The 14,110-nt window shown below is 39.2% G+C and overlaps 1 protein-coding gene across 5 annotated transcripts in view; it reads right to left on the bottom strand.

The window, feature by feature from the left end:
• The window catches only part of KCNH8 (potassium voltage-gated channel subfamily H member 8), a 300,278-nt gene that overhangs the window by 124,323 nt on the left and 161,845 nt on the right, over positions 1-14,110 (bottom strand). For all 5 annotated transcript variants that reach the window (XM_075271409.1, XM_075271408.1, XM_075271407.1 and 2 more), the window contains exons 3-4: positions 4,735-4,866; positions 73-200 (exon numbers count right to left, since the gene is read on the bottom strand). In XM_075271409.1, the coding sequence (XP_075127510.1) occupies positions 73-200; positions 4,735-4,866 (260 nt within the window). The remainder of the gene's footprint in view (positions 1-72; positions 201-4,734; positions 4,867-14,110) is intronic.

Consider the following 14,110-nt stretch of genomic DNA (forward strand, 5'->3'; position numbering starts at 1 on the left):
GCAGTTTATTCTCTCCGACCCTAAACTGTAGCATAATATAAGTATAATATATTCTAAATATTGAGTTCTTACTTTATTAAGCTTTAATTTGTTCTTTTCTCTTCTCTGTAGATGACCAGAGATGTGATAAAGGACAGCCCGACTCCGTCTCCTTGCTGCCTCAAAATGTGACCCTGCTTTTCCTCTGCTTCTGTATTTTTCTGTAGAACAAAAGTAACAAGCAATTAAATATCACCACATGCAACTTTAACCTTTCGGAGCTGAACTTCTATGGCTCTCTTTAAAATGTAATAAAATATAATGGCAGACTTCACTATTGTTCTACCTTGCATAAAAAACTAGATCTAAGAATTCAGGAAAATGAAGATGTAACTGGATTTCTTGAGAATACGTGTGCAAATTGAGGAGTAAGGTTATTACTAGAGGGGTTATCCAGCAGAAAGTTGTTTTTTTTTTATCATAACTGTGTCTCAAATTTGAAATGATGGGAACTCCTAATACATTGTATTGCTAAATCCTATACCTGCTACTCAGACTGGTCTTAACATAGAACATAGTGTTCTGTGGTAGAATGGGACCAGTCAATAGATGTAAAAGTGACCAGTGCATGTTCCATATGATCTGGTCAAAAGCAAAACTTGAGTCCATGTGTACATGATGTATACTGTTGCTGGTTTTATGTGATTTGCCCCCCTTTAATTATGAATAGTATTAAACGTGGAGCAGTTCCCATGTCCGACTCCAACCAATCTGATGTTGATGACCTATTGCATTTATGGCCTGTTTTAAAGGATTGGCTTTCTTCAACGGCAAGCCACATATAATATATATTTGTTGAGCAGTATTTTCTGGCTATTGTTTCAAATTTATTCTAGGCACATGACCAACACCTTGTATAATGGGGGTTATCTGATCCACTCATTTCAATGGACAGTCCCCTTCTTGTCATGCTGATGCATTAAACTGGCCTGTTCCTGTTGAACAAACTCTTTAAAGGGATCCTATCATTAAAACTTATTTTTTTTCTCACTATGAATAGCTTTAAAAAAGGCTATTCTTCTCCTACCTTTAGATGTCTTCTCCGCGCCGCCATTCGGTATATAATCTGATTTTTGTTGGTATGTAAATGAGTTCTCTCAAAGCACTGGGAGTGGGCCCCAGCACTCAAACAGCACTGGAGGCATCCTCAATAATGCCAGAGAACTCTCCAGTGCCGCCTCCATCTTTTTCAGGAACGGGTCTTCATCGCGTCTTCTTCCGGCGGTGGCTTCAAACTTCTAGGCCTTGGGCAGCCGACTGTGCATGCCTGCCAGCCACAAAGAAATGGCTGCTTACAATACTGTGTAAGAAGCCATTTGCGCAGTCGGCTTTGCCCTAGGCCTGAGGCCTAGAAGTTTGAAGCCAACCCCCGGAAGAAGACGCATGTATATGCGTGTTTGACTGCAGTGAGCAGAAATGGGAATAGGTAATTTGCCGTTACCGGATCCCACTGCCTTTTATAAAAGCAGTTTCAGCCTGAAGATAGGGCAGGTTGCTTTTTTTCCCCCCGATAGCTGAAAAAAATCGCTAGCAGAAAAAAAATGCAAGTGACTCCCATTGTAATTAATGGGAGACATTTTTGCAGGTGCATTTTGAGGCGGATTCTGCATCAAAATCTGCCTACAAAAAAATCAGCGTCAGCATACCCTAAAGTGTTTATTAGTTGGTGACCTGTTTTATGAATGGAGGTTTAAGAAAGATTTAATATTTAAGAAAGAAAAAAAATATGTGGCTAAACCTTCTATGGAAGGAAATGCCATTTTTTTGGTGTCATAAATCATTACAGTCAATGCATCTCCTTTACCTTGATGTACTATTTAAATGATGTTGATCCACGAACAACATTTACTACCTATTCCCAAGGGTTTAATGTATAATGCCTGTGATTGAGAACATGGGTCAAATTTTGAATGGAATGGTTGTCACTAGAGATGAGCGAACAGTAAAATGTTCGATATTCGATATTCGTTTCGAGTAGCCCCTCAATATTCAACTACTAGAATCGGATATCGAATCCTATTATAGTCTATGGGGGAAAATGCTTGTTTCAGGGGTAGGCAACATTCGATCAAATTACACTTACCAAGTCCACGAGTGAGGGTCGGGCTGGATCCTCCGAGAAGTCTTCTCCGTGCAGCGTCCCCGCGGCATCTTCCTGCTCTGAATTCACTACAAGCGGGCATGCGCAGTCGGCTCTGCCCAGGCCTGATGCCTGGCAGAGTGAATTCAGAGCCGGAAGACACCGCGGGGAAGCTGCACGGAGAAGACTTCTAAAGGTAGGAGAAGAACCAGCGTTGATTGGCCAACTGTATAGCATTCGGCCAATCAATGCTAGTTCTGCGTCGAACTTTTCCATTCGAATAGCGTGTGGTACTCGATCGAGTATGAGTATTTCGAATACCGTAGTATTCTATTGAATACCTACTCGATCGAATACTACTCGCTCATCTCTAGTTGTCACATGTGTACTACCACTACACCTATGGGACTGTCAGAGACAACCAAGAACAATGCTACAAGAACATCAGTCCCACAGACTAGAATGCAGTAAAGTGTGTATGACCACTCTATTCGGAGGACAGTGGACATCCTACTCTTGTAATTATGGAGGTATCACATATTCTGTGGATTGGTAATAAATGCTGTTCCTGGACGGACCTTTTAAAAAAGTTTTAAAAACTAAGATATTGGGCCTTTACTTCTGTGCTGTATCAATGAATGTACCCCATGTACTATAATCAGATCAAAATGAATCAGATGAATGAATGGATGGGATATTACAGATGCTTTAATAGTAGATAGATGATGGATACTGCAGTAAATTGACCAGTCTAATGATAAATGACAAGGGCAGAAATTCTGGAATGTTTATACAGATCTGAAAAAGTTAACAGCATGAAAATGAGTGAATCTAAATGCATATGATTTTCTTACATAAGTGCCCTTTTAAATTAAAGCGATAATTTTAAATGGAGTCACTGTTCTAGGAATCACATATTCTTATTTCTTTTTACAATTGTTCTTCCTCCTAATAAGCTCAGACAGAACATCTCACTGGGATAAAAATCATATAAATGGATTTATAATTTTAGACTAGTTTAGCACAATACTTAATAGAGCGGAAACAATTTTGAGATAGCACCACTGGGTGTATGAAGAAATACACTGGATGAGAAAAAGCAGTTTTCATCTTCACTTCCGTTCAACCCTTGTGAGAACCAAATTATACCGAGTGACCTTACGCTCACAATTTAATTAAAGCAAAAATCCTAATGTCTTTCTGTGGCGCTAAAAATACTGTAAAATAATGATTTTTTTGGTAGATTTTTAAGATTTTTTTTGTTATGGAATTCACTCTCTTAAACTAGAAGTGTTGGATTCATATCTATACTCCAGGTTTGCCAGTAACCTTTTGCAAAGAGGTGAAATTAAGAGAAAGAGGTGAAACTAATTTTGCAATTACACGGGCTTAGACATCAGAGTAAGCCCAAAAAGTCACGCTACTTTTTTTAAAAATGTAGATTGTGAGCCCCATATAGGGATCACAATGTAATTTTTTTTCTATCAGTATGTCAAACACGGGGAATACATGCAAACTCTTTGCAGATGTTGTTCCTGGGGAGATTCGAACCCAGGACTACAGCACTAACCACTGAGCCACCGTGTTGCCCCTAAAAAAGTCACCCTACTTCTTATGAGGATACCAGCGCTTGTATTTTCACATGATAGTTGTGGAGAATTGAGAACCAGGATCTTCTGGAGTCATTGTATAAAGAAAAACACTGAAAAATAAATTTATGTTTTAAATAAAAGAATAGGAACCAGGATTATTATATTTTGAGAAGGCACCAAAATGAAATAACGTCATGATGACAGCATGCTCCATATAACTGTTGAGACCCAATCAACCAGGGCGCCATCCAAGACACCAGAAGATACTCCCAAAGGAGCACTGAACATTTTGAGGATATCCTGGAGAGGTGAGTGAAGTTGAGTATATTATTATGTTTCCATACCTCCTCTGGGCCAAAGTTTAGGTCAAGTTCAAAACTTTTAGAATATTTTGTAGAATTTGGTTCATTCCAAACAGATTTGTTTAACTCTATTTGTGACCTACTCTATTCTTAGACTCCATCACAACCCAACTAGGTGAGCAGATCTAGTTCCATTTCACCCTGTGATAATACACGAGGATTGGCTCGGTGTCTCTCCTTGTTTTCCAGTATTCTTAGAATAAGTTTTTAATATCAGATTGATGGGGCCAACACCTAGCACCCAAACTGATCATAATTTACAGCAGCCATTGGAATTACCACAGAGATCAGGAGCTAAGCTGCTGTGAGGAAACTTGATCTCTACATAGAGAATAGAACAGTGCTTACAGTTCCATTTTTGGAAATTGTAGCATGTCAATTATACCCACAGAAACACTGGTGGCTACCCTATATTTGTAAAGAAAGCATAAAGTCCACAGAGGAAAACACTGAAGACTTTTTGTGAAAGTGCTGATGAAGAAACCACAAGATATTTTCCTTGATCCTTGATCAGATTCTGATATGGACTTCAGTGCCCTTGCGCTGCCCTTATTTAGTAGCGTTCTGTAATATTTAACTGGTTAATCTCGATACTTTTCAATTTCTTTTACGTATTTACAGTGTACACCCCCGTAATGTCTAAAACAAATAATACACAAACCTTCTTTTTTATCTTCTTGTGCAATCTTTACTTTTGTGTCTGTAATGTCCTTAAAAGAAGCCAAAAATAAGACCACGTCTCCTTTCTCATTCTTTATAGGAACAATATCCAGTAGGCACCAGAATGATGTACCTGAAGGTTGTAAAAAGAAGACAGATAATTTAATGGAAAGACAAGACTGAAGCAAAAAAGTACAAATCTAGAGCTGCAACTAATGTAATTTTAACCAAATCTTATTGGAAAGGTCAATAGTCAGGAAACCACAGCTGTTCAGTGAATGTAAATCTGCTTGTCTCATCCGATGGAGCTTAGCAACGTTCCTCTTTGTGGAAGTAAAGCATTGATTTAAATGCAAAATTTATCTGCTGGGATCATTAAAATGCCTTAATGAAGCTTCTTATTACTTGGAAATTATACTTTTTCTTTGAATCTCTTATTGATGCTAAGTATCAGATTCCAACCGAATATGTTGAGAATGTTGAATGTGACATGCAGAGTTTGCTATTTACAGTACGTCTGTCTCTGAATTAATTAGAAAGTTGTCTCCCTCTCATCATCCCGCTGCACAAGACCTAATGTCCACTATATCCGTGTAACTAATTCAGAAAGCTGAAACAAATTTGACTGCTACTTTAAATAGAACTGCTCTGATATCCTTTTCAAATGCTTAAAACGCGGCTTTATTCGCAAAATGTAATAGGAACTTTAACACTGCGAAGACATAAATAAGACATAAGCAGACTAGATATATTACTTGATAGCAGATTATCGTATTATATTGTTTTTAGCAATAATTAATACATAAAGTGCAATATTAATAGTACCGTAAATAAATAGAACAAAGGGGTTTTCTTTTCTTTTCTTTTATTTCTCCGCTCCCAGAGCCATATGAGGTCTTAATTTTTGCGGGACAAATTTTTCTTCATGATGCCACCATTAATTATTCTATATATTGTACTGGGAAGCAGGAAAAAAAATTCAGAATGGGGTGGATTTGAAGAAAAAATGCATTTCTGCGACTTTCTTACGGGCTTTGGTTTTACGGCGTTCACTGTGCAGCCAAAATGACATGTCCCCTATATTCTGTGTTTCGGTACGGTTCCAGGGATATCAAATTTATATGGTTTTATTTACATTTTGACCCCTAAAAAAAATTCCAAAACGGTGTTAAAAAATTTTTTTTCTAAAAGTCGCCATATTCCGACGGCCGTAACTTTTTTAAACGTAAGTGTACAGGGATGCATAGGGCGTCTTTTTTTGCAGGGTCGGGTGTACTTTTTAGTTCTACCATTTTCGGGAAATGTTATTGCTTTGATCACTTTTTATTCAAATTTTTATCAGACTCAAAACAGTGAAAAAACGGTGGTTTGGCACATTCGACCATTTTTCCCGCTACGGCGTTTACCGAACAGGAAAAATATTTTTATAGATTTGTAGAGCGGCCGATTTCGGACGCGGGGATACCTAACATGTATATGTTTCACAGTTTTTAACTACTTTTATATGTGTTCTAGGGAAAGGGGGGTGATTTGAACTTTTAATTCTTTTTATATTTTTTAATATTTTTTTTAACTTTTTTTTTTTTTTTTTTCTTGCATTTATTAGACCCCCTAGGGGTGTTGAACCCCAGGGGGTCTGATCACTAATGCAATGCATTACAATGCTAATGCATTGCAATGCATTGCAAAAAAGCATCCTTTCTTTTGCAGGCTGCATAGACCAGCCTGCAAAAGAGAGGCTTTGCAGACAAGCCTGGGAGCCTGTACAAGGCTCCCGGCTGTCATGGCAACGGGACGTCAGCCCTGGAGCATGCTCCAGGAGCCGGCGATCCCAGCTAAAATGGCGGCGCCCATGCGCCGCCGGGAAAATGGCGCCTCCGGCGCCTTTGCCCGCGGCGCCGGAGGGGTTAATGCCTCCGATCGGTCCAGGGACCGATCAGAGGCATTAGAGCCGGTTGTTTACTGCTTAAAGCTCCCGGGCGGTCGCCATAGTTACAGACCCGACATGCGCCGTACTATTACGGCGCATATCGGGAAGGGGTTAAAGGAGTTGCCTCTTGAAGATGAACCCTGTATTATTAGGGCATTTAGGAATCCAAAACATCCTCTCTGGGACAAGAAAGGAAAGCTACTCTGTAAGAATTTTGGGTCGTTCATGGTTGAAAAATTCTTTTTAATTGTTGGCCAGATGTGTCTTCCCATAGTCATAACTACTCAATACAGAGGGTTAGAGAAGCCGCACATTAGTGAGACAATCCATTTAAAGCACCCAATAGACATACACCAATGATTATTAATACAGTATATGCATTTTAGTTGTAAATTTACTTATTGTCTTAATTTATTATTACACAGTCCAGTCACATTAATGTGACCACCTGTCAGAATCCAAAATAACCACCTTTGGCAGAGCGGACCGCAGCGAGACGTGCAGGAAGAGAGGGGATATTGTGATGATGTTCACTGGGATGTTGAGCCATGCCAACTCCAGTGCCGTGGCCAGCTGCACTAGGTTACGTGGTTGAGCGTGGTTACGCGGTTGAGCGCGAACAACCCGATCGAGGTGGTCCCACAGATTCTCGATTGGGTTCAAGTCCAGGGAATTTGCTGGCCAAGGGAGTACGGTAAACTCATCCTGGTGCTCCTCGTAACACGCACGTATACTGTGAGCTTTATAACACATCACATTGTCCTGCTGGTAGATGCCATCATCCTGGGGAAAAACATTTCGCATGTAGGGGTGAACATGGTCCGCAAGGAGAGATGCATACTTGTGTTGATTCAGTTGATCCATCGTGTCTTCCACAATGATGAGTGCACCCAGATGGCTGATGACACGTGCCTTCTGCGATTGGTTATTTAACGTCGACGTCAAAAGTAGGTGGTGGTCACATTAATATGACTGGACTGTGTATTATTATTATTATTATTATTTTAATGATTATTTTTCACACTTATTTTATTACTTTTATAATTTTATCAATATTGCAATATGAAATAAGGGTTTATATTAGGAACATCCCTTTTATTCATTTTATTTTATTTTACAATATTCAGTTGTCATTTTTCCAAGTTAGTGAACATACCCTGAACCTGGTTGTCTGATCATAAATATATACATATATATACATATATATATATATATATATATATATATATATATATATATATATATATATATTTATTATAATATATTAACAGAATATACGATATAACAGAAACAAAAGATAATACTTAACATGTAAAACACTACCATGATTCATGCCTGGTAAAGAAAATAACATTAACAGCAATATATTGACTGATGCAGACAGATCACCATCTGTCTGTATACACTCTATTGTAAAAAAAACATAACCAAAGTTTTCTTACATCGTTTTACTTTTCTGACAGAAGAAAAAAGTTGCACATGTAGGACTTTTTATACTCTGTGTTTATGCTCTATTGCTGTTAATGTCCATTGCTTTCTTTCTATGATTGATGAGACCAACGGACATTTATGATGGTAGCGTGAACATTCACTAATGCCTCATTAATTTTTGCTAGTTTTGATATAATAACCTTGAACCAACTAGATCCAAATAACACTCTATTGTGAGACTGACTGATGGGATTTTAAAATTAAACTGCAAAATAACAATTCTAATATAAATATATATATGTAAAATATGGTGTGTATATATATATATATATATATATATATATATATATATATATATATATCTCAACAAATATCCCCAGAAACAAAGAAAATCACCAACAAGCCTGTAAGAAACATAATAGTTTAGCACAATATCATTTGAACACTGACCACTAATGCTAAAAACAATTAAACATCATATATGTATAATATAGTGTTATGGTCAGCAGGGTTTATTAAAAAAAACTAAAATGAAAACCCTACGGAGCCCTCTGGGCCACTGACTACTAACCAACCTGGTGTGAATACAGATTAACAGTTCCTGTCACTGCCAGCTAAAATAAATGACCAGGTGTGCTCTGTTGCAATTCACAGAGGCATGCAGTCAGAGCAGCCGCACAAATAAACAAACTGGCTAGCCTGAACTCCAGGACTAGCCAGAGACCAAGTAAACCCTGTGTGTAGTTGTTCCACCCAATAACCCAGGCAACTACTGCCAAGCCCTCTCCCAGTCACCCTGTCTGGGAAGTTTTGCTAGCTGACCCTACAGAGTTTTACCACACACATACAAGGCAGCATGCTGCCTGACTACCAGTGGCATTGATATCTCAGGGGTCATTTACTAGCTAGGGCAATGTTTACAGGCTGGAACCCATACATACATACATACATACACACACATCATTTCAGGTTTGAAATGTGATCATAGAGCGCCGGGCGTCCAGACCAGCCCCCTTATATAGGCAAGGGGCGGTCACCAGCAAATAGCCCAGCTGCCCAATCCGAGCGTCTATTGGTCGACACACATGTCGATTACCTAGTCGACCACGCCCGGCTGCTGCAAGGCAGATTAACCCCTGCAACCCTGGATTGTGCAGAGTAACAGGCAGCGGCGCCCATATCATGGCCGCAGTTACTGCATAATCCTAACATATAGTAAGCAGACTGTTAGAGAAGTGTCTGGACAGCAATTCCCCAGTAGCTGCTGGAAACCCTGGGAAGGGGCACAAGAGACAGTGAGCCCTAAGCTGACACCCCCCACTGTCCCTTCCTGCTTGTTTGTCCTATCCTATGTAATAGGTGGCAACTGGGCGACGGGCCCTACCTAAATATGTGAAACACAAAACGCAGACAAGACAAACAACACAAAGGGAGATCAGCAAGCCAAGGGTTTGGTAACAGTTGAGTTATGCAGTGCCAAATCAAAATCCAAAGAATAGTCAATAGGGAAAGCCAGAGGTCGGAAGTCAGTAATATAATAGTAGAAGAAGAGAAGCTTAGCAGGGACAAAGTCAAAAGCCAGCACGTCTATGTGGGCTGATGGCCTGTATATAGGAAGCCCAAGACCAGCCCTAGGCTTGATTGGAAGACAGGCTGTCAGTCACACGGCAAGACTACAATTAACCACTTCATGAACAGAGGCAAATAAGGTGCAGGAGATAAGTGTTAGGATTGTGTAGTAACTGCGGCCATGATATGGGCGCCGCTGCCTGTTACTCTGCAAAATCCAGGGTTGCAGGGGTTAATTTGCCTTGCAACAGCCGGGCGTGGTCGACTGGTTGATCGATATGTGTATCAACCAATGGACGCTCGGATTGGGCAGCTGGGCTATTTGCTGGTGACCGCCCCTTGCCTATATAAGGGGGCTGGTCTGGACGCCCGGTGCTCTATGATCTCATTCCAAACCTGAAATGATGTGTGTTGTGTGTGTGCTTGGGTTCCTGCCTGAAATATTATTAGAATTGCCCTAGTTAGCAAATGACTCCTGAGCTAGCATTTCCACAGTTAGTCAGGCAGCATGCTGCCTTGTGTGTGTGTGGTACAACTCAGTAGGGGCAGCTAGCAATACTTCCCAGACAGGGTGACTGGGAGTGGGCTTGGCAGTAGTTGCCTGGGTGGTTGGGTGGAACTACCACACACAGGGTTTACATGGTCTCTGGCTAGTCCTGGAGTTCAGGCTAGCCAGTTTGTTTATTTGTGCGGCTGCTCTGACTGCATGCCTCTGTGAATGTTAACAGAGCGCACCTGGTGGTTTAATTTAGCTGGCAGTGGCAGGAACTGTTAGCCTGTGTTCACACCAGGTTGGTTAGTAGTCAGTGGCCCAGAGAGCTCCGTAGGGTTTTCATTTTAGTTATTTTTTTTAATAAACCCTGATGACCATAACAATAGGTGAGGTGGAAATTCAATTACAGAAACAGAGCCGTGTTCACCAAAAAGTGCAACCAAAAAGTCTAAGCAAGGAATCAAACTGCAAACGCCTCCTGCACGGCAGCATGTGAGCAGAGGGTGGCGCAGTGACCTGAACAGTCAGAGACGTTACACAGACACTTTATAGCACAACAAATAAGACTAACCCCTTATAAATAATGTATCACCATTGTTATTTATTTATGAAAAGTGAAAATTTATCACTAATCTGTTTTTATTTTCTGATTGTAGAATTTTGTATTCTATTTTCTGTACATAATTATGGAGGGTGCCATCTATCCTGAGTTATAGTCATAGCCATAAGTAGCAATACTCTGGAGCGTATGTATTGAGGTCAGTGGGAAAGTTTTCTTGACATGCTCTATGCAGGGATCAGAGTAAATAAATTATGACATCATCTATTAACCTTAGAGCAAACATGGGTCACTATTGGGTGTTATCTGTAGAGATGTGAACTTCTAATTGTGATCCTGTTTGTCGTGTTTATGCTGTAACTTAAAAAAAAAAATTCCCTACAGAATTACCAAGTGAAAACAGCTGAATATTGTACTTAAATATAGATAGTGACATGGGAAAATGAAAATAAAATGATCAAAGATTTTTTAAAAATATGCAAAAAAAAAATTTGGGGAAGGAAAAAACATGAATGGTAGTTTGTGTTTTTTGATTTATTCTTTTTTAGAACCATACAATATACTACAATCCAACTGTATTGCAGTATATTGTGTAATTTTTGCATTTCTATTCCACACTATCTGTTATCATTGTTATTGTTTTCCAGAATGGGGTTAATGAAAAAAGCAAAAAACAACAATCATCTGTTTTTTTTCTTTACAACATTTACTATGCTTTATTATTTTAGATCAAAATGTTTACAGCAATATAAAATGTGTAGCCTATCAGTATTTTTCCAACTTTATGTTTTTAAACCTTTATTAAACTTATTTAACTTTTACTTTAGATTTTTAAAATACTTCTGTATCTAACACATTAGTGTCTGTCAGTGGAAACTGTCAGGCACCTATTAGGCCATGCCTAAGGCACTGCATAATATGCAACTATGGTATAATAGGCACCTACAGAATAGGCTACTACATATTTAATGTCACGTCATAGTGCTCTGCGGTGGAACGACAAAGGAAGCCATCTTCCTTCAATTTGATGGTTATGTGACTGAGATCACAACAGAAAAAGATTGCAGTATGCAGAATTCTATGAAGAATTGTTTGGAAATATTTTCTGTTTGTTTTGTGTTAGTATATGTTCTTACTTTTGGGGGGAAAAAAAGTACAGATGTGAAGATTCAATTAAGGCTGCAAGTTGCGGAAACGTAACAAGAAAATATGCTATGTTTTACAGTAGAAATAAAGTGAATGAGATTCTGGTTAATCCCATTTCTCATTGTGGAAAAAAGAGCTTTGGAAAAGTTTTTTTTTTTTTTTTTTTGGGGGGGGGGGGTTTAAAAAAAGGTAACATGATAATTTTAGATGAGTAATTGAAAACAATCGCCTGATGTTTAATAGGGGAAGAAAAATGCAGAGAAAAATGCAGCAAAAACTCTCAGAAAACTACAGAAAAAAGGTGATGCGCTGTCACTGTGTTTTCTATAGCAGCATTTTTTAGCTATTGTTCTATACATGGGGCCTTAGCCTAAAAAGATTTCAGGAAATGATGGACTATGTTTGGAACCCATCCCTGCTGATCAGCAAAATAAAGGAGCCTTGGCATAAAATGGGGAGGTCACAGGTAACCGTGCACATGAGCTCTTGTGTATAGTGAAACATTAAATGGACTGTGACACTACAGTGACCATTTGCTCTTCATAGCAATAGAAGTTATATCACCACTAATCACACAGTGATGGTCTATGCTAAATATATCAATGCCTATTTCTACCTTTTAAAGGAGCTCTATCATTGGATTTTCGCTATTTTAGATAAACATATGCCTGAATAGCTTTTAAAAAGGCTATTCAAGTGCTGCTAATCATTTGTTAAAAGACCCCCCCACCTCAGTTTTATTGAATTACCTTTTAAACGTATATGTACATGAGCGCTCCATGCACTGTGGGCGTTCCCGTGCACCCCTCATGTCATACTCTGTTCACGCCCTCCTCTCTTGGTTCTTCTATGTAAGTCCCTCCTTCTGCTTTCGATTCACAACCTCTAACTATCTCTTCCCTGCTAGTGGCACAGGACCTGTGATGATGTCACTAGTGCTCTGTGATTGGCTTGTCCCTGTGATGACGTCACTACAAAGTCCTTCATTGTCTTCTAAGTAGTGATTATGCAGAGCAGGGGCTGTGTCTATCATAGATCTCCATGTGCATAGTAGATCTATGCTATGATAGACACAGGCAGCTGTAGCCCCTGCTCTGCCAAAGTGCATGGAGCGCTCATTTACATATACGTTTAAAAGGTAATTCATTAAATGTATTAATTCATGTTTAAAGGCTATTCAGGCATATATTTATCTAAAATAGCGAAAATTCAGTGATAGAGCCCCTTTAAGGCTGAGGCCTCAAGTTGCGGAAATGTAGCTTTTTTTATTGTGGATTTTGCTGCATTTTTTTTTTTTTCTTTTTTTTTTTTTTAAATGTAGATTGTGAGCCCCACATAGGGCTCACAATGCACATGTTTCCCTATCAGTATGTCTTTGAAATATGGGATGGAAATCCATGCAAACACGGGGAGAACATAAAAAATCCTTGCAGATGGTTTTTTGCCCTTGGCAGGATTCGAACCAAGGACTCCAGCACTGCAGTGCTAACCACTGAGCCACCGTGTGGCCCGGCAATTTGCTGCATTTTTTCTAACTAAAGCCAGGAGTGGAATGAGGTAGAAGTATAAGAAATTCCTATATATTTTCCATTTCTTCTGTAGCTATTCTTGGCTTTGGCTAAAAAAAAAGACAAAAAAAACAAAAAACTAAATCTGCAACAACAAAAAAAAAGCTTCTTTTTCACAACATCGGACCTTAGCCTTAAAGTAGCATGACAAATTCTTTACTTATACACACAGACAGGCAGGGGCATAACTTGAGGTGGTGTAATGGATGCAGTCACAAAACAGCCCAGGTGCCTTAGGGGGCCCATAAGCACTGGCATCACTATTGAGATTGCAGCTTCCATCTGGGCCATAAACCAAGGAGACCCACAGATTACCCAAACCACACTAAGGTGGATTAAACTCCTTAGCCACCATAACCATCACTATCAAGAATTCACTGTAGGGATGAGGTAGGGGGCCACGAACAAAAGATTGCACCAGGGCCTACAAGACTTTAGTTACACCACTGTAGACAAGGTATCAGCCTTTGCAGGTAAACAGTTATGTATCAATTCACTAACTGCAAGCATTTATTTCGGTGATCAATAAAAAAAAATAAACATATTAGAAAGTTACATAAGATCTAGGAACATAAGGGTAGAAAAAAATACTTTACATTGCTTTCCTACTTTATTACAGTACATAGTTTACTTTATTTAGGATGAAGACCTTTAAAAGGAGACATTGGGCGAAATTTATTA

This window comes from Leptodactylus fuscus, chromosome 4 (assembly GCF_031893055.1).
Source record: "Leptodactylus fuscus isolate aLepFus1 chromosome 4, aLepFus1.hap2, whole genome shotgun sequence".
NCBI lineage: Eukaryota > Metazoa > Chordata > Amphibia > Anura > Leptodactylidae > Leptodactylus > Leptodactylus fuscus.